This window comes from Lissotriton helveticus, chromosome 5_1 (genome assembly GCF_964261635.1).
Source record: "Lissotriton helveticus chromosome 5_1, aLisHel1.1, whole genome shotgun sequence".
Taxonomy (NCBI): domain Eukaryota; kingdom Metazoa; phylum Chordata; class Amphibia; order Caudata; family Salamandridae; genus Lissotriton; species Lissotriton helveticus.
In genome coordinates, this window is record NC_136065.1 from 1604152688 (window position 1) to 1604171393 (window position 18706).

Sequence of the window (18706 nt, forward strand, 5' to 3'; positions counted from 1 at the left end):
CTGGATGTTTTCGAGCAGTTGCAGCAACAGCAGTAGCTATACGACAAAGTGAGGGAATAGTTTTGTCACACAAATTGTTGGTGTTAGTTCCCCATGCGGTAGATGCCTTGTTGAATCAAACGAAAACACAGCATCTAACCAGTGCCCGCCTAACAGGATATGAGCTAACGTTGTTGGCACCGCACATCACACTAAAACGATGTGCGACACTGAATCCTGCTACTTTACTGCCGGATCCTGTTGCTGAGACTCAGAAGGAAGAACAACATGACTGTGTTTTTCTGACTGAGGAACAAACAAAGGGTCGTATCGATTTACAGGATACACCATTTCCAGATGTAGATGGGGAACTGTGGGTCGATGGATCGTGTGTGAAGTTACCAGATGGTACGACTTCCGCAGCTTATGCGATCACGACACTTAAGACGGTGGTAGAAGCAGCACAAATACCCCAGAAATCGGCCCAAGCAGCTGAATTGATAGCCTTAACGAAAGCATGTGAGTTAAGTGCTGGCCTATGTGTGAACATTTACACGGATAGTCGTTACGCTTTTGGAGTAGTGCATGATTTTGGCCTACTCTGGAAGGAACGAGGATTCTTGACTTCACACGGAGTACACATCATGCATGGAGAATTGGTACGCGATCTTCTGAATGCACTATTATGTCCGAAGAAAGTAGCAATAGTCAAATGCAGTGCACACAAGAAGGTGACGGACAAAATAGGACAAGGCAATGCTTTCGCAGATCGCATTGCGAGAGAGACTGCTATGTTACAAAATAATTCCCCCATGTATGTGGTGAAATCACAAGCTGAGCGGTGGCATGATGCTAGAGAAGAAATATTAGACATACAGAGGTCGGCATCTGAAGCAGAATTTGTGAAATGGGCCACTGAAGGAGTGTTGGATGATGAGGGTTGCTGGCGGAGTAAAGATATGGAAAGATGGAAACTACCCATGGCCTATTTACAAACAATGGTGCAAATGACACATGGGCTGGCACATATTGGAGCTCTTGCAATTACTAAATTGCTTACACGGGTTTGGGAAAATCCTGAAATTGCTAATACGGCTAAGAGAGTAGTGCAGACCTGCCTGATATGTCTACAGCACAATCCTGGCCAAGGGACCCATACTCCTAAAGGAGGGTTTGTTCCACCTACTGCACCATTCGAAGTACTGCAAATGGATTACATCCAGCTGGAGCGTTGTAATAACCTCAAGTATGTCTTAGTGGTGGTGTGTGCCTTGAGTAAATGGATTGAGGCTTACCCTACGAAAGACAATACAGCATTGACAACAGCTAAGGTGTTACTCAAAGAGTACTTCCCGCGCTATGGTGTTTATAAATTTATGTGGAATGATAATGGTCCTCATTTTATTGGGAAAGTAGTGGAGTACGTCCTGAAAGGATTGGGAGTCAAGCAAAGATTCCACGCTGTCTTTCATCCGCAATCAGCAGGTTTGGTAGAAAGATACAATGCAACTTTGAAGCTGAAGCTAGCAAAGATCGTGGCATCCACATCTTTGAAATGGCCGGACGCTTTGCCTTTGGCATTACTGTCTATCCGATCAGTGCCACATTCCCGATCTGGCCTCACACCCTATGAAGTGGTGTTTGGTAGGCCGATGAATATTTGGGGAGTTCCTAAACCTCGTTTGATACATGATGTGCCTTGTATAATGATGAATGACTATCTGGCACGATTAACAAATGATTTGCCTTCTATTCATCAACAGGTTCGAGAAGCGCTCCCTGATAACTCTACTGGAGAGGCTCACGATCTTCATCCTGGGGACCACGTGATGGTCCGCGTGTTCGAAAGGTCCAGCAGTTTGGAACCGAGATAACATGGCCCAGAGCAGGTGCTGCTGGCTACCCGAACAGCAGTGAGAGTCACCAATAAGAAACGGTGGATTCATTCCAGCCATTGTCGTCGTGTTTCCCCGGATCTGGTGAACCCTGTGGTGCTATCCGAGTACAGAAAGATTTTGGATGCAGAAAAGAGCCCAGCTGTTACGTCCAATGAATTGGAGGGAGCCTTCCCGGACCACACTGTTTCTGATGGAGTGAAGTACAATCTACGTCCCCGGAAATAATTTCTTTTTGCATTTTTGAAACTGGTTGGTGACCGCTCTGAGGTTTGTGAAACGGAAGCCGGGAATATCAAGGGGGGGGGATCAATTCTGTCCAGTGTAGCGACACCCGTCTTGAATCTCGGAGAACAAACCAACGGCAGCCTCAGTCCAGAACCATCGTTTTATTTTTCTCTTAGTGTTCCTCTTGAACATTATTGTTTTGTGAACTATGGCATCTCCTTCGACACGAAAAGGGAGCATTCTTGGTGCTGTATTGTTCGTATTGACTATAGTGGTGATTGCAGTAGTAGCTTGGACTATAGAACAATTGTTTCCTGCACGAGAACACTTACTGCCTACCACTCCAAACCCATCCGAACATTTTCATTTTACTTTGCCTTATCATGAAGAGAGGCATAGACAGACCTATTTGAATAATAGTTTTATTCAGATTTTGCATCACACTCACAACGTGACCAACACATCAAATTGTTGGGTGTGTGGAATGTTGCCTGGACACCAAAAGAGGGGAGGAACTCCACTCATTCCTCTCCCGTTTTCTCACAACGGTTCTTGTAATGCTTGGTATACTCTTCTTTTTACTTTACGATGGCCAACGAAAGGTGGACTACTCTTTCGATTGAACAGGATATGTTTTAATGACAAAGATGGTTATCCACAAGCTGAAGGAACTAAATTTGAATGGGAAGAGTATCGTCCGGACAATGTATCTGCACCTCGTGTTTATACGAATCAAAGGCTTATAAATGTAACGAATTTACATGTGATAACGGTTATTGACACAAAAGCAGATCTTTGTATTAGAAATAAAGGTACAATCCCTGTAGGCCACCGCGAATGTAATGTTACACTTACCTTTGATACGCCAAATGGAATTGCATTTGTAGCCCCACGTAATACATATTTCATTTGTGGGAATAAGGGATACCATCGTCTGCCACTGGGATGGTTAGGAACGTGTTACATAGCTTTTGTATTGCCGCCTGTATTTATTGCTCCTCCTATGTATCACAATGATTATGTTCTGTATCATGACTTCGTTCTAAACAGAGTTAAAAGAACATTAGATCTTGATGGGATAGATCAAACTGATACCACTTTACAGCAATATGTAGATTTCAATCTTGGTTTATTCTCATTTGTAGGAGCTGCATTGAATAGCAGAAAGATAAGGAGGCTTACACGTGTGGTGGAAGCCGTCGCTAATGAAACTGCCTCTGCTTTAGGGAATATAACTGAAGAATTGCAAATTACCAGAATTGTGACGCTCCAGAACCGGATGGTTCTGGACGTGATACTAGCTGATCGTGGTGGAGCATGCCGCATTATCGGTAGTAGTTGCTGTGTGTACGTGCCAGATAATTCCCCTTCCGTGTATGATTCAATTACGAAATTACATAAGATAGCTGCTGAGATCCACCCAGAAAATGGAACTTGGACCCTTTCTGGTTGGTTCTGGACCCTATTTAGTACTTGGGGTTGGAAATTATTAACCATTCTATGTATTTTCATTGGAGTATTGTTTTCCCTTTGTCTATGTATTCAATGTGGCCCAACCTTATGTTCTGTATGTATCACAGCCTGTATTCCGTCCAAACGAGCTATTGTTAAGCAAGAGAAATTGATCACCGACGAAGTGCTGAAAATAATGGCCGTCAACATTGATGACGAGAATCCTGATTACGTCCATTATGAGGTAGCTTTTGCTAAACGCTAAAAGGGCCGTCTGTCGTGTTTTGGCAGCTCCTGAGTTAGCGTTTAGCTCAGCTACACGATCTTTTGCGTTAACTTGACCAAAATGTAAGGGGGCCATCTTGGATCCCTCCGACCTCCATTTTGTATGAACACGCTGCCTCGTGGTCAGCGTGCCCCTTTGTCCTTTCTCGATACCCATGGTCATCTCTTCTGCTTGGCAACAGGCTATTTTTAGTACTGGTCAAGCGCACATGCGCACTATGCATCAATTGGTCATTCTTTAGGAATGTTAGCTCAAACTGACCAGTGCTATTGAACTCCTCCCACATGCTGGCTGTGTTCCAAAAATGACCTTATATGTACCTAAAGTGTGTAACTTGTAACTGCCTATCTTTTTAATGCTATCAAACTGTATAAAAGGGGTCGCGCACCGATGTTCGGTGTGCTACTTCTTACATTGCCGAAGGGTGCTGTAGGAATGTACCACCACCCCATGGGGTCTTAATAAACTTGTCTTTTGCATTTTCCAGTGTCCGTGCCAACTTCTATAATAAGGTGTTCGAGAGTTTAGCAGAGTATGTAGGCCTGATTTGAACCCAACACCACACCCTCACCCACAAGCAGATGGCTTTTTAACTGCTAGACAGGAAGACTCTCCTTAGTTCTTCTCACCCTCACCACTCCACATGCTTATTAAAGGGAATGCTTCAAGGCAGGTTTAGGAGTGTGCCAGTCGAACAGCTGCTGTAGAAGTCAGCATTTGCTTTTGTTACGAGTGGAGTGACTATGGAAAATAATTTTCGAATACATAGTCAAAATATGATTTTTTTAAATTGTTCATAAGCCTTAAAACTGAGATATGGAGAATACAAACTTGATAGAGTATTCACACCGAGGGTCTGCAAAAATAACTTCTTGGAGTTCGATGTGGCAGAAAAGAGTTGGTATCCAGCTTTTTTAGCACATATATCAGCATACCTGGCTATGTTAGTTAAAGGGAAGAGTAACAGCAGGTTTCCCCTTCCAGGCACTCTTGTCTCCCTAATGAGGATCACCCGTACCATACTGAAAATACCTGTAAATAGATCAATGTTATGCCTAACTGGAAGCAAAACAGATCTATAAGGTGGAACTGTTCTAAGAGGGTCTCTGGGCCATCCTGCGGGTTATAAACCTGTCATGACCACAACTGCACCGGATAGGTCTTCTCTGCTTACAAATTCAGTGTAACATTTTTAAGTTGGCTGTGTCAAAACCCTAGACCTCTGAACTATGAATGATAGACTTTAAAATTGTTGGAAGCTTAGATTAATTAGGATGTGTGCTTACAAAAGTGGATAGTCCTGTTAGGTCTGGCCGGTCTGCCTTGTTCTTGGGAGCAGTGTGTTTGTGCACGCACATGTGATGTTTTGGTTTGGAGTATGTGTGTATGCATGCACATGGTCTAGATCTTACCCATGGGGTCGGCTAGCGTTCAGATCCAGACTGTGTGCAGTAGCAAGCGCTATATAAATGCAAACCCATTTCCCTTTTCTGTCCCTCCACTATCATTCTCAATCAAAGTACTTGACTAACATATCCACCACTCAAAATATTTTCTTATTTTCACTGTGCAAATTCACTACTAAACCTTTGTGGGTTCCGAAGTAGCATGCTACTCGCCGAATAAGAGCCTCAACACCCCATCAAGGGTAGCAAGGGCTATATAAATGCAGACCTTTTTTCCTCTTCTAGCCCTCCACTATCCGTCCCAATCCAAATAACTGACTAACATATCCACCACTCAAATTACTTTAATATTTTCACTATACTAATTCATCACTAATCTCTTATGGGTTCAGGAGTATCGCGCTACTCGCTGAAAAAATTGCTTCAATGCCTCGTCAGGGGTAGTAAGCCCTGTAAAAATGAAATTACAATACTATACAATACAATTATTGGTAGTTCAGACCCCCCTAGCCCTATTATACACTGGGGATTCATAGGGTCTGTTAATATCAATGGTGAGAATGTACTTTTAAATCCAGGCTGCAAGGCAGGACTGCCTTTAAAGGACAGCAGGCACAATGCAGATATTACATAAAATCTGCTATGCCTCTAAACCTCCATGCCCCATTACATACTGGAGACTTATAAGTAGATTGTGCCTCTTGGCTCTATTATCTACTAGGGACTTATAGGGTCTGTCATAGCGAATTGTTAGTGTACCGTATAACATGTACTTTGTTACACACTGCACTGGCCTTGGGCCTGGTTAGCAGAGTCCAGGGTACAGTAAGAGTTAGCCAACACCAGTATCATTCAGCAAACAAAAATGGGGAGGGGAACAGGGCAAAAGGATGACTTTCTATTAGGCAGAATAAACAAATTTCCACGGAAGGCAACAAGCAAAGTTGCTGTGCTAATTTGTTTTTAAAGGGAGAAAGCAGAAATGTGCCATATTTAGTCAAAGATGATGCATTTATGATGTCTCTTGGAACTGACATACTGTGTGCAGCCTAGCACCAACACAGGCACCCCTGTGTCTGAGTTACATCAAGGATTGTATTTGTGCAGGAGGGATACCTTCCTGCACAAAAACAATCAAAATAGGCATTTTCTTCTTTCTATGCATACTTAAGAATACAGTAAACATAGAAAGAGGAAGTAACATGGAAAAATAAAGATATTTCTCCTTGGTATACCTGTTTGCAGGTTTTTGATGCAGTCTCAGGTTTACAAGCCTTAGTGAATCTGGAAATGTTCCAAAATACATGCTCCACCCATGCAATGCCTTTCTAATGGGAAACATCCTTTACAACGCAACTTTTACCACGCAGTGCCTTTACGACACAACTTTTACAATGCAAACCATTACAACGCATTGCGCTGGGGGGCGCTCTAGGATCGGGAATAGGTTTAATGTACTATCCAACACCTTCCCTACTATCCACGGGGACTGGAGTTGGAATAGTAAATTAAACTATTCACTAGCCAGCGCCCCAAAGCACTATGCGTTGTAATGGTATGCGTTGTAAAACTTGCGATGTAAAAGCATGCGATGTAAAAGCATGCGTTGTAATGTCGTACATCCCTTTCTAATGCAAGGTAATGTAAGTCAGCAATATGAGCTGCCTTGCGTTACTTTGGATTTACTAAACCACTCAAAGCCATGGATCGTAGCTTTGTGTGGCATCAGAGTTGTTCCATAAAAGTGATGCAACCCTGACACAAATATACACCCAGGCATACATCCCAAGTCAAATGCTTTGATTTTCTTTTGTGAAGCTGCATTTCCACAAGTTGCTACTAGGTGTCCTCCAGAAGTCAAATCAAAAGCATTTCCATTATTATGTGAAGGTGCTGTTCCACAGGTCATTACCAGGTGTCCCTCATACATCTAATGCAAAAGTACTGCCATTCCCTTACGTAGCTGCAGTTTCACTGTGCATTACTACATGTCCCTTTTGAGTCAGATGCCAAAGTATTAAATCTTTTACATGAAGCTGTATGCAAAACCAGTGGCATTTTTACACATGCTGCAGTTCCACTAGTTGTTACTTGCTGTCCATCACAAGTGAAATTAATATTCTTTTGTGAAGGTGCAGTTCCACAATGCGTTACTAGGTGTCCCTTACAGGTCAAATGCAAAAGCATTTGAAATTCTTACATCAGTCTCAGGCCCACTAGCCACCATTAGGTGTCCCTCAAATGTTGAATGCAAAAGCATTGAAATACTTTCATGTAGCTGCGGTTCCACATGTCACTACTAGGCATCCTTTTGTTGACAAATGGAAAAGACTTGAATTTCTTACACGAAGCACCAGTTCCACTAGTCATTACTAGGTGTCCCTTTAGAGTCAGATGCGAAAGCCATGTAATTCTTATATGAAGTGGCAGTTCCATTAGGTGTTACTTGGTGTCTTTCACAAATCAACTGCAAAAGCAGTGAAATATGTTCATGAAGCTGCACTTCCACTTGTAGTTAATAGAGGTACAGCTCAAGTCAGAAGCAACGGCTTCAAATGACTTATACCAAGCTGGAGGCTTTAGTATATACATTTGCATACACACTTTTGCTATTTTAATCATCTGTGCTTTTTTTCAATAGGATTAATTATTTGCCGAAGTTGTTTCATAATAATGTGTCAAAATTACAGATTTCAGTACATTTCTTTGTTTGTGATCACACTATTTGTAGGAACTTTATACCACTGGTAAGTACAATTACATGGTTTAGTTTGGCAGTTTAGGTGTTTTGGGGTGTAAATTTCAAATTGTGAGATGCAGTTCCACCAGTAGTTACTAGAGGGCTCTCTGAAGTCAGATACATGAGCTTGGAATGTGGTGGTATGTGGATTCAGCCTAAAATCTGCATATACACTTGAGCTACTCTGAAGACTTGTGTCATTTTCAGTAGGATACATAAACTAAAGATGGTTTATAGTGAGGAAAGAACATTCTAATTTGCCGTAGATGCATTGAGAGTTATGAAAATAGTTTAAGCAAGCCTACTGCAGAAAGTGAATATCAGTGATTAGGAACTGCAAGTGTGTAACAGTTTCTATTTTTGGTGAACAATTTTTTCGGTGTATGTGTTCAAGTGCAAGGACAAAATGCAGTCACTCAAAGTGTAGACATCCATTTGCTGGAGTGGGCTGGTCTGTTGATCATTACCTCCTGCTGGTGCTGGAGGCAATATTATTTGATTCACATGTAAACAGACCAATGGTGAAAGAGTGTTGATTGGCAGCCCTCATATATGCTTGTAGTTTTTTGTATGATATGTTTGGAAAAACATGAGGATGGCAAAACAGCTAAAGCTATCTTTAGGTCTGACCTAAAAAGACCTATCAGTATGCAACACGTAATGAGATTTGCATTTCTGTGAAGAATTCCAGGGTCATTCAATGTGTGCTAGTTTGTGGATTGCAAAAGAGCTAAACTTTAATTTGAGTAAATCCAAATTAATTAGGGAGAAGGACACATTCAACATATTGAAATTAACAGCAACAACAATGAGCAAACAATATTAGATTGAACTCAATTTAACTAGGGCTGTTTTTCTTGCTCACACTGCAAACGAAGCATAGATTAGAGAAGCGTTCCATTATATTATATCATAACTGCTTGTCTCACACACAAATCTCTGCACACTGGCAAACCTGCCTACCTGGCCTCAAAACTCAACAAAGCTGGGCAGACAAGGAATCTCAGGAGAACACTCTAATTCTCATCCCTTGGAAAACTCGCAAACAAAAAACCTTATCACTCTCCTTCTCTGGAAATGCATCCAAAATTTGGACGCCATCCCAGTCCATATCAGGACTAACCCATCCTTCAAAAAATGTAAAAGGCAGCTCAAAGAACTCTTCCTCAGCCGAACTCTTCCGAAAGGATAGCTGATGACTAAAGCAGATTCTGGCCCACTGGAGCATTCAGCTACAGTGATAAGAACGACTTTTACAGCACCTACCTCTTGATTTGCTCCTCTGTCCCACTCCCTGAACAGGATTCGTCACGAATCAATGTGTTTACTACTGTTATACTTTGTATTCAACTACTACTTGACAAATGTTGATAAGCGCTCCAATTCCTTCGGGTCTGGCCAGCAATATAGAAAACTCTTAAATAAATAAATAAATAATTTAATTCAACTCACCATGTGGATCCAGAAACTCCACTCAGATACATGATGGTGTCCAGGAGGTCTTCACTGCCAAGTTCAGACAGTGTTCCCATGAGTGCTATCATTGCCCGAACTCCTCCACCAGATCCTAAAAGAGCTACACAAGGTACTTCATCCTGAAAAGGATGAGCATGATGATTACTATAGAGATCATGTATTTTTACTACAATGGGCCTAACACCGAAATAAATAAATATATCAGTAAGGCACTAGAGATTTCCAACGTTAGGCTTAACCAAGAGCATGCACTATGGGGGAGGAGAATTATTAAAATGTCTGTACCTTACGTCACCTGATCTTCCACCAAGAGAGAAAAAAGCAGAATTCTTTCAAACATATGCTATTAATCAATGAAATTAGAGGGGCAGTTGGTTTACAAAAGGAGATTAGTACTTGTTTTCACCTCTACGGTAGGGTAAGTCTCAAAACTATTAGAGAGAGTCAAGGTTGAAACAGCTATGAGTGCCCGTCAGGCATTGCACCGCTGGCCTGACAAGGAGATAGTCCAATGATGAAGCACAACACCCATCTGGGAGTGTGTGGGCCCATGCTCCTATTGGAGCACATACCTTTCCTACTCTAATCTTTCTCACCTTTCATACCTTGAGGAACTACACACTCACATTTACCAATGAGATCATTGATGCATAGATCATGTGTGCTGGAACTGAATAGCTCTTGGGTTCCCTTTTTTGTAGAGTCACCAAAAGTATCCACATACCAGTGAAGGTGGTGAAATGTGTACATTTCCTTTCACCTATTTTACGCTCTTCGTCTGGCATCTTCACTGGAGTACTTGCATCATAGTACCCTCTCGATCAATCGACTCCCTCAACTCGACTCACTGTGCCCTGATGGTCTTGCGTTGACTTACTGAATTCAAAAGTAAGGGGCCCATTAGGATGTCGGGTGGATCGCCACCGCCATGAAGGCAGTGGTGATCCGCCCGACATCCGTGACCGCCCACCACCTATTTCCCCCCACCATATTACAATGACGGGGTGACCGCGACGGACGGAAACAACGTCCGCCGCTTTTCCGCCCCGGTCACCTTGCAGCCGGGGCAGAAAAGGCATGCAGTATTTACTTTGGGGGCCCCCTGCGTGCGGTGCCTGCCGCTTTGTATATGCAAATGCATTAAAAGCATTTTTAGCATTGTGGCCGGCGGTGCTGAGAGCACCGTCCGCCACAATGTTAAACATGCATGATGCGCCTGCCACTGTGGCGGGCGCAACATAATACCCCCACGGGACCCCCGCCCTTATGGCGGGCGGTCCCTTCCCCCGATGGGATGGCGAGCAGACTAAGTCCGCCCGTCATCCGAATGGACCCCTTAGTGTGTGTGTGTGTGTATTTGTGTGTCTGCTGTATGTATTTAACTGCAGTTTTATAAAATGATGGCTTATCATGGGAACTATTTCATAATATTAATATTATAAAATGATGTATGTATTTTATTGTGCTTGTATGATTTGTGTGTGCAAATCGAATAAAAGCTTATGAACTTGAACTATTTCATAATAGAGTTGTAATATATTGAGGATGTGTGAAAGAAATCCAAAGTGCACCCTCTGCAAAAATCACTGGATTAGGTCTATTGGAGGGAGAGGCCATCTGTAGGTTGCTGATTTGCAATCTATCCACTATGATTTTTGCAATCTTTATAAACCGGTCCTTTGAGGTAGCCCAGCATGCTATGATAGAGAACAGAAAAGACTCCACTGTGTGCCAGTTTTGTCTTGAATGAGATGCAGGCGTGTATTTAATGAAGTTTTATGCAGGACACATTTGGCCCAAGGGTAATATACCACTTTTTTTTTATAACTGTTTGTTATTAGAGATTTCATTGCAGCAATGGAACAATTCCAATTCAGTTCATGGGCTACAGTACCTTATCACAGAGTTCAATACACACATCACAGTTGCTCTCCAGGCATCCTAGGAAGAGCATTAGTGCGGTTTACATGAGAATTTGACTTTGCACATTTTTTTAAGCACAGCGATGTTAAATTATTTGCCTAGAATAACATGATGTTGTACCAAGGACACAATTCGCCTTGGTTCTTCAGTTCCAAAGTCAGTCATTAGGCCATACCTTCTCTTATACATGTCTTTGAGAGGCATCCCTTGCTACCATGGGGGTATTTGAGTCTACTCTGCTTTTAAATTCACCATTTGTGACTTATAAGTCTGGGTGCAGATTTGCCATTCCACAAGAAATGATTGAGGAAGATTTACAAGCTCCCTGTGCCACCAGTAGGCCACTTTTGGTGACATACTGGTGGCGCAGGTTGCTCCTCCATATTTACAAGGACAGGAAAAGCCACCCTGCGTGACTTTTCCTCTACTTGTACATACGGCCCCTCCACATGCAGCACTTTGCGTTGCAGGGCATTCCATGGGTGTTGCTGTGGGTGTTCCCACACAGCACCCATGGAACAAGACACATCTCCAGATTGACGAGAAATTGTAAATCTGGAGATGCGTCTGAATGCTACGCCACCCTAGAGGTGGCATTGCAAGGCGCAACATGGAGAAATGTTTTCATTTCTCCTTGTTTTTTCCTCTTTCAATGTGTGCTGCTTTCTACAGAACACATTGAAAGAGGAGAATGCCTGTAGTGATTGTTTGTGCGCAGGAAGGTGCACCTTCCTGCACAAAAACAATCTCCCCATGACACAGGCATAATTGCACCATGGTGCAAGGGTGACTGCGCCAGCGCATGGCTGCAGTTTGTGCGCCAGTGCAGCGTGAAGCACAGAGATGCAACATATTCTTGTAAATATGTCGCATCCCTGTGCTTCGTAAGTGCTGCAGCATGGAGCAGCCAAAGGGCTTGCGGTACCACTCTGCGGCACTTCCTCCCCAGTGTCTTCAAACTATGGGCCCAATATGAGTTGGTCAAAAAGGGCCTGATAATGCCAGACCTCCCACAATTACCAACAATTTGGCCATTTATAACTTCACAGGGCACAATGAATTTTTATTGAACTTTATTGTGGGACAACATGTCGAAAAGGACGTTTCCACACTTAATCCAGCACCAGGTTTGGTCAGTGAAAAATACCACTGCATTAAGACATCTGCTAAAGTTGTAATCACCCTGAGGCCAGTAAGTTCAATTAACAGTCGAATGTGTCTAATGAGGGCTCTCATATCAGGGCACTCATAACGAGAGGTGTAAGAAATAAAGTTTAATTTTCAAATAAAAAAACATGGAGGCTGTGACTGAGGTGGCGTTGACAACGGGAATTAAAATTTGAGAATGGGTCATTGTGCTGGGAATAAACAATAAACAACACCAAATTGATACTTTGCACCACCTCACGTTATTGTTAGCGCGATTGAAGAAATGGACATTGGCAATGCTCAGTTTCCTTAGGAGATTCATGAATACCTGGAGGGATGGATGGAACCTTGGAAGATACACCGTTTTGGATTGTCACCATGGCACTAGGGAGCCAAGAGGACTCAAAGAGTTGCAGAGGATCAAAAACCGAACGGACAGAGTCGAAGACACTGCCCGAATGGGGTCTTCCACATGCACACGTTAATGTTATGTTGTGGTGATACAAATCAATCAATAAATCAATCAGGATTTATAAACGGGATCACACCTGTCAGGGTTGCTAGCAGATTCGCAACGAGAGCAGTGACAAATAAGGCAAAAGAGAAAGAAAGCATTCAGAAAAACAGGGGGAAGGAAGGAGAACGCAGTGAAAAAAGAGAGAAAAGCAGGAGATATCACTCAGAAAAACAGGGGGAAAAGAAATGAGAAAGCAGTAAAAACAAGGCAAAAGCAGGAGAAAGCACTCCAAAAAATGGGGAGGAAGTAGATCGGTGCAACAGAATGGGAGAGCTGGGCCTGGAGACTGCTCAATGAGGTCGCACTGCAGCCTCCATTAAGTAGGTCCTGGGAGGAGGGAGATATGTTGGGCAGGGCTAGGTGGGAGTTGGAGGAAACGGGCTTCGGGAAGGAGAGGCAAATTAAAAAACAAGGAGAAACAGTGAAAAATTAGGGAAAAGCAGAAGAAAGCACACAAAACACAGAGAGGAAGCAGAACGGTGCAGTAGCACAGGTAAGCTGGACCTCAGTAATCAGAAGCATTCATGTTGTAATTGAAATTCTATGCAATTGTCCTTGGGGTTTCGGATTATTAAAATTTACAAATGAGCACTTAGCTTAGACGTAACAGTTAAAAACATCTGTTACAGCTGATACAATTGTTTTATCCCTTAACATTTTGTAGGCACATAGTTCTGATGTTCATCATGATAGTATAATTGCATACATCTGTTTAGAATGTCTAATGAGTAGGATGCTTGAAATAATAAATTAATTGCTTCTATTTGTATAACCAGGAGTGCAGCATTATTTCTTCATTGATGCATATATGTGTGTATGTGTATGGGTGTCTGTGTGTGTGTGTGTATGTGTATATGTGTATATGTGTATGTGTGTATATATATATATATATATATGTATATATATATATATATATATATATATATACATATTCACTGAAAAAAACATAGGTTTCAGGGACGTTACAGTTACAATTTAGCATTTTAAAAGCCTGTGAAATTCACTGAAAAAATAATAGGTTTCAGGGACTTTAAAGTTACAAATTAGCATTTAAAAAATCTTTGAAATTCACTGAAAAAACCATAGGTTTCAGAGACGTTATTGTTAGTTGGACATTTCACTCATATAAAACCATAAAAATTCCACTGTTATAGTTAGTTGAGCTAACTATAACTCGTGCCCCGCAATGCACTGCTGATGACATCACATATTAAATCATTCATGACATGGGCAGTGACATCACTGATGACATCGCTGATTACATCTCAAATGATATCACTGATGACATCACTGATGACATCATCCAGTGAATGTGTTTTTCTTTAAAATTTAAATATGTATTATAGAAATACCAAGCTGTATTGAAGAATGAGTGGATGTATAAGTGTCTGGATGAAGGATTTAGTAGATGTGTGACTCACTGTTTAAGTGAGTGCTTAAATGTGTTGTTGTATAACCTGCTGCATCAGTTTGTCAGTAGCTCCACGGGTGTTTGTATGGGTTATTGATTAGTTGCATGAGCAATTGTATGGGAGACTGAGTGTATGTGTGGTTGGGTGAGGGTGTGTATCTATGTGCATAGATGTGTGAGTGCTTGATTGACTAGGTGTATGACTTTAAGAGTGCATTTGGAAACAGTTCTATGGGTGAATGAGCGTGTGTATGGATGTGTTGGTGAGTGAATGGATGTCTCAGTGGTAGATGTCCCAGTAAGTACAAAGGTAAAAGGCAGTGTATGTGAGAGTTGGAGTATATAAATGACTATATGTGAGAGTCAGTGATTGTGGGAGTGGCTGTATGGATGAATGTATACTTGGATTAGTGATTATATAAGAGAGTATGTATGCGTTAGTATCTGTATGAATAAATGAGGTGTTGTGTGTATAACTGTGTAGGTGAGTAAATGGAACTGTGATTGATACTTTGCATGACTGACTAGCATGAGTGCATAACTGACTAGGATGAGTGGTGGTGTGAGAGTGTCTGTATAGGTGTATGAGTGGATGTGATAGTGTTGGAATCAGACCTACCTTTCAGATTAGCCCAGGAGCTCAGTTCTTCAAGTAAGATACTCAAAAAGTACTTTGCCTTATTGTCCAGTAAGGCTATCAACCTATAGTTATTTGGAGACAAGTGGGAGCCAGACTTATAAATTGGGAGGATTATTGCAAGTTGCCAAGAATCAGGTAAAGATGAACTCCTCAGATTGAAATTCAAGAGGGTTACTAGTTGTTGTGACCATAGAGGGATATTTGTTTTGAACAGGACCTGCGGCAGGCCGTTTGGGCCTGGCGCTCCATCTGGTCTCACCTTTGTTATTATTTTTGCCAGCCTTGCTTGAGTGACAGAGATATTCTCGCATTGGCGTTGCATCAACTCGAGTGAACAGTCCTAGCCCTCCGTAGGGCCGTCTTTGATCAGTGTAGGGTTGTTTATTGCTACTCCTCCAGTGTCCCTAAAATGGTCAGTGAAAAATTTGACCCATTCTGCCTCTACGATATTTGCGCTCCCATGGCTAATTGTTCCGTTAATTTGTCTATTCATTATGATAGTGTTGTATTGATCAGTGACTACATGTATGAATGGTTGTATGGATGAATGAGTGCATGTGAGTGTGTTTGTAGTAACTGGTATTGGTGTGTCGATGGTTTTGAAAATGGTAGTCTGTATTTTACAGGTGGTGTTTCAAAGGTTATATTGGGTGTGAGGAGGTGCATCAGATTGTCACGTGGATGATGTAATCAGTGATGTCATTTGAGATGTCATCAGTGATGTGAATTGAGATGTCATCAGTGATGTCATCAGAGATGTCACTGACCATGTCATGAATGATGTAAGATGTGACGTCATTAGCAGTGCATTGCGTGGGAGCGAGTTATAGTTAGCTCAACTAACTATAACGGAGGAATTTCTATGGTTGTGTGGGAGTGAAATGTCCAAATAACTATGACGTCCCTGAAACCATGGTTTTTTCAGTGAATTTCAAAGGTTTTTTAAATACTAATTTGTAACTATAACATCACTGGAATCTGATTTTTTCAGTGAATTGCAAAGATTTGTTAAATGCTAATTTGTAATTGTAACATCCCTGAAACCTATGTTTTTTTCAGTGGATTTCAAAGGTTTTCTAAATGCTAATTTCTAATTATTTTCTTCTTTAAACCTATAGTTTTTTCAATGATCTTAAATTATCACTTCATTGTCAACCTAGTGAAAACAGCCGAAATCTCCAGTTTTCCAGCAATAGCTTCCACCCAAAAAAACTTGTCACAAATGAGAACAACAACTAAAGGTAATAATATACAGAGTAGACGTTACGGTGCATAAATTAACACAAAAGCACCAGTTCCTGATATTTTCAACGAGCAGCCAAATCTGGGATGCGATCCAAAAATAGGGAGTAAGCCATGTTTGCAGTAGGAATCTAACATCTGCATTTTACTGGTGTAAACCACGACGACTACCTACAACGTGAAAGGGATTACAGCCTAGAATCACATCTTAAGCACAACATATGTCATAGAGTTACTGATCATGCAGCTCAAATACCCATGAAGGCCACAACACTCACTGCCACCAGCCTCAGGACGTCCCCCACGGACCACACCCCTCCCTACTACAACCGAGGCAGCGCAGAACAGGACAGCGGACCTTCCAAAAATGGCATGGTCCCACAGCCACACAATATTTGAATGTTGGCAGATATGGCAAGCAAATATGTGTGAAGGACACAACTCATCCATCAATAATAATAATGCACACAATAACAAGTGTAGCGGTGATGTGATGGACAGACCTCACTATAAGATCATAAACCTCTCTATCTATACATATACAGCTGGTGCTTGTAGTGTTGTGCACAATAGATGCAACCATGTTACCTCAGGTAGTGGGGAAGATCTTGGACATGTTGCTGTGCAGTGGTCTGGTCCAACGTACACCACTCCAGCGAAGGAGTATGAATAAATAATCCAGGGCTCTGGGCGTGGTTCACTTGTGAACTGTGAGTCTGCCAGAGCGGCGGGCCTCACCCTGCTACGTGGCCGCCGCCATGACCACGCGCCTTCTCGACACAGGCCCCTTGTGAACCCAGGGGCACAGCACCGCAGACTTATGCCTGTCCAGACTATTGCCTTCGATCTACACTGTGCACAGCAGGCATCACAATTCAAATGGAGTAGCGATTGCAGATGACGCAGTCCTACTGCAGTCGTACTGCAAGATACGTTGCTCCCAGTGCGGCCCTCTCGGACCGCACATCATCGCAGGGTGTGCACCCACTGAGTGCTTTAGGTGCCACTAACTCAGTGCAACACAAGTCATTGCCACATGGCCTTATTAAGACAGAATTCAAAAGACATTTGTCCGAGTGCGCCCCCCGGACCATACATCATCGCAGGATACGTACGAGCTGAGCGCCAAAGGTACTACTAACTCAGTGCACCATAAGTCATCGCCACGTGGCCTTATTAGGGCAAAATTCAATAGACAAAAGACATTGGTCCGAGTGCAGCCCCCCGGACCACCCATCATCGCAGGGTACATACACGCTCAGTGCCAAAAGTACTACTAACTCAGTGCACCATAAGTCATCGCCACATGGCCTTATTGTGGCAGAATTCAGTAGACAAAAGACATTGCTCTGAGTGCGGCCCGTCTGGACCACGCATCATCGCAGGGTACGTACACGCTGAGCGCCTAAGGTACTACTAACTCAGTGCACCATAAGTCATTGCAAGGAAGAGTGAACAGTTTTATGTCAGCAGTGAGGCATACTATCACTCGAAAATCACCTAAAATACTTATGATATAAAAAGAACAGAAGAATCGAAGTACATTAATGATTACAATCTGGTGATTTTGAAGATGTGGACATACAATATGTTGCATATAACTCAATTGCTGTTTCTTGCTATATCACGTCATATATTACCAAGTCTGAGAAGACAGAATTGAAAGAAATGTGGGAAGAAATTTCACAGGAGAAAACACTTAGCAAAAAATTGTACAGCTACAGCTTGAAGATGCTTTCACATCAAGAAATTGGATCCTACGAATGTTCAGATTGATAGACATCTGCAAGTTGATATTCAAAATCAAGAGGAATCATCTGGATATGTCTAAGTCTTGCTGCAGCACAAAATCGAGTTTTAATATAAAGGATATAAAACAAGTTTGTGATGATATAGAGTTACATTTCTTTGCTAGTCAAGAGAAGTGTACAGAATATAACAGTTTGATAAGTGTACGCATTGAAGAAGACATGGAATATAATACTGATGTGAAGTTTGAAAAAGAAATAGCAAAGTTTAAAGTAGTTTCTGCTGAAAATTCCAACTATGTTTATATTTGTTCTCGACTTACTCATTATATAATTCAAACCAGGAATGTTGATGTGTTTTTAAAAAGTGAAAAAGATAACAATGATAAAAAGGAAGAATGTGCTGCTTATCTGTTTGTGGAAGCTCATTTTAAGTTACGTACTGTACACTGTATTTGTAAATATTGTTACAATAAATTAGAACAAAATAAATTGCAAGCTAGAGCTGTCCATAGTGACCTAGAATTAATTGCTATACCTCCTAAACTGACAGATTTAAATAGATATAAGGCCATCCATGTACAACCTGTGCACCCTCTTTAGGCTATAATTCA

The 18706-nt window shown here is 41.9% G+C and overlaps 1 protein-coding gene across 2 annotated transcripts in view; it reads right to left on the reverse strand.

Moving 5' to 3' along the window:
* The window catches only part of LOC144755649 (cytosolic phospholipase A2 gamma-like), a 649811-nt gene that overhangs the window by 374033 nt on the left and 257072 nt on the right, over positions 1-18706 (reverse strand). Inside the window, exon 5 of one of the 2 annotated variants that reach the window (XM_078644799.1) lies at positions 9439-9581. In XM_078644799.1, the coding sequence (XP_078500925.1) occupies positions 9439-9581 (143 nt within the window). Of the gene's footprint in view, positions 1-9438; positions 9582-18706 lie in introns of those variants that run through there. The other variant, XM_078644800.1, reaches the window with a different exon arrangement.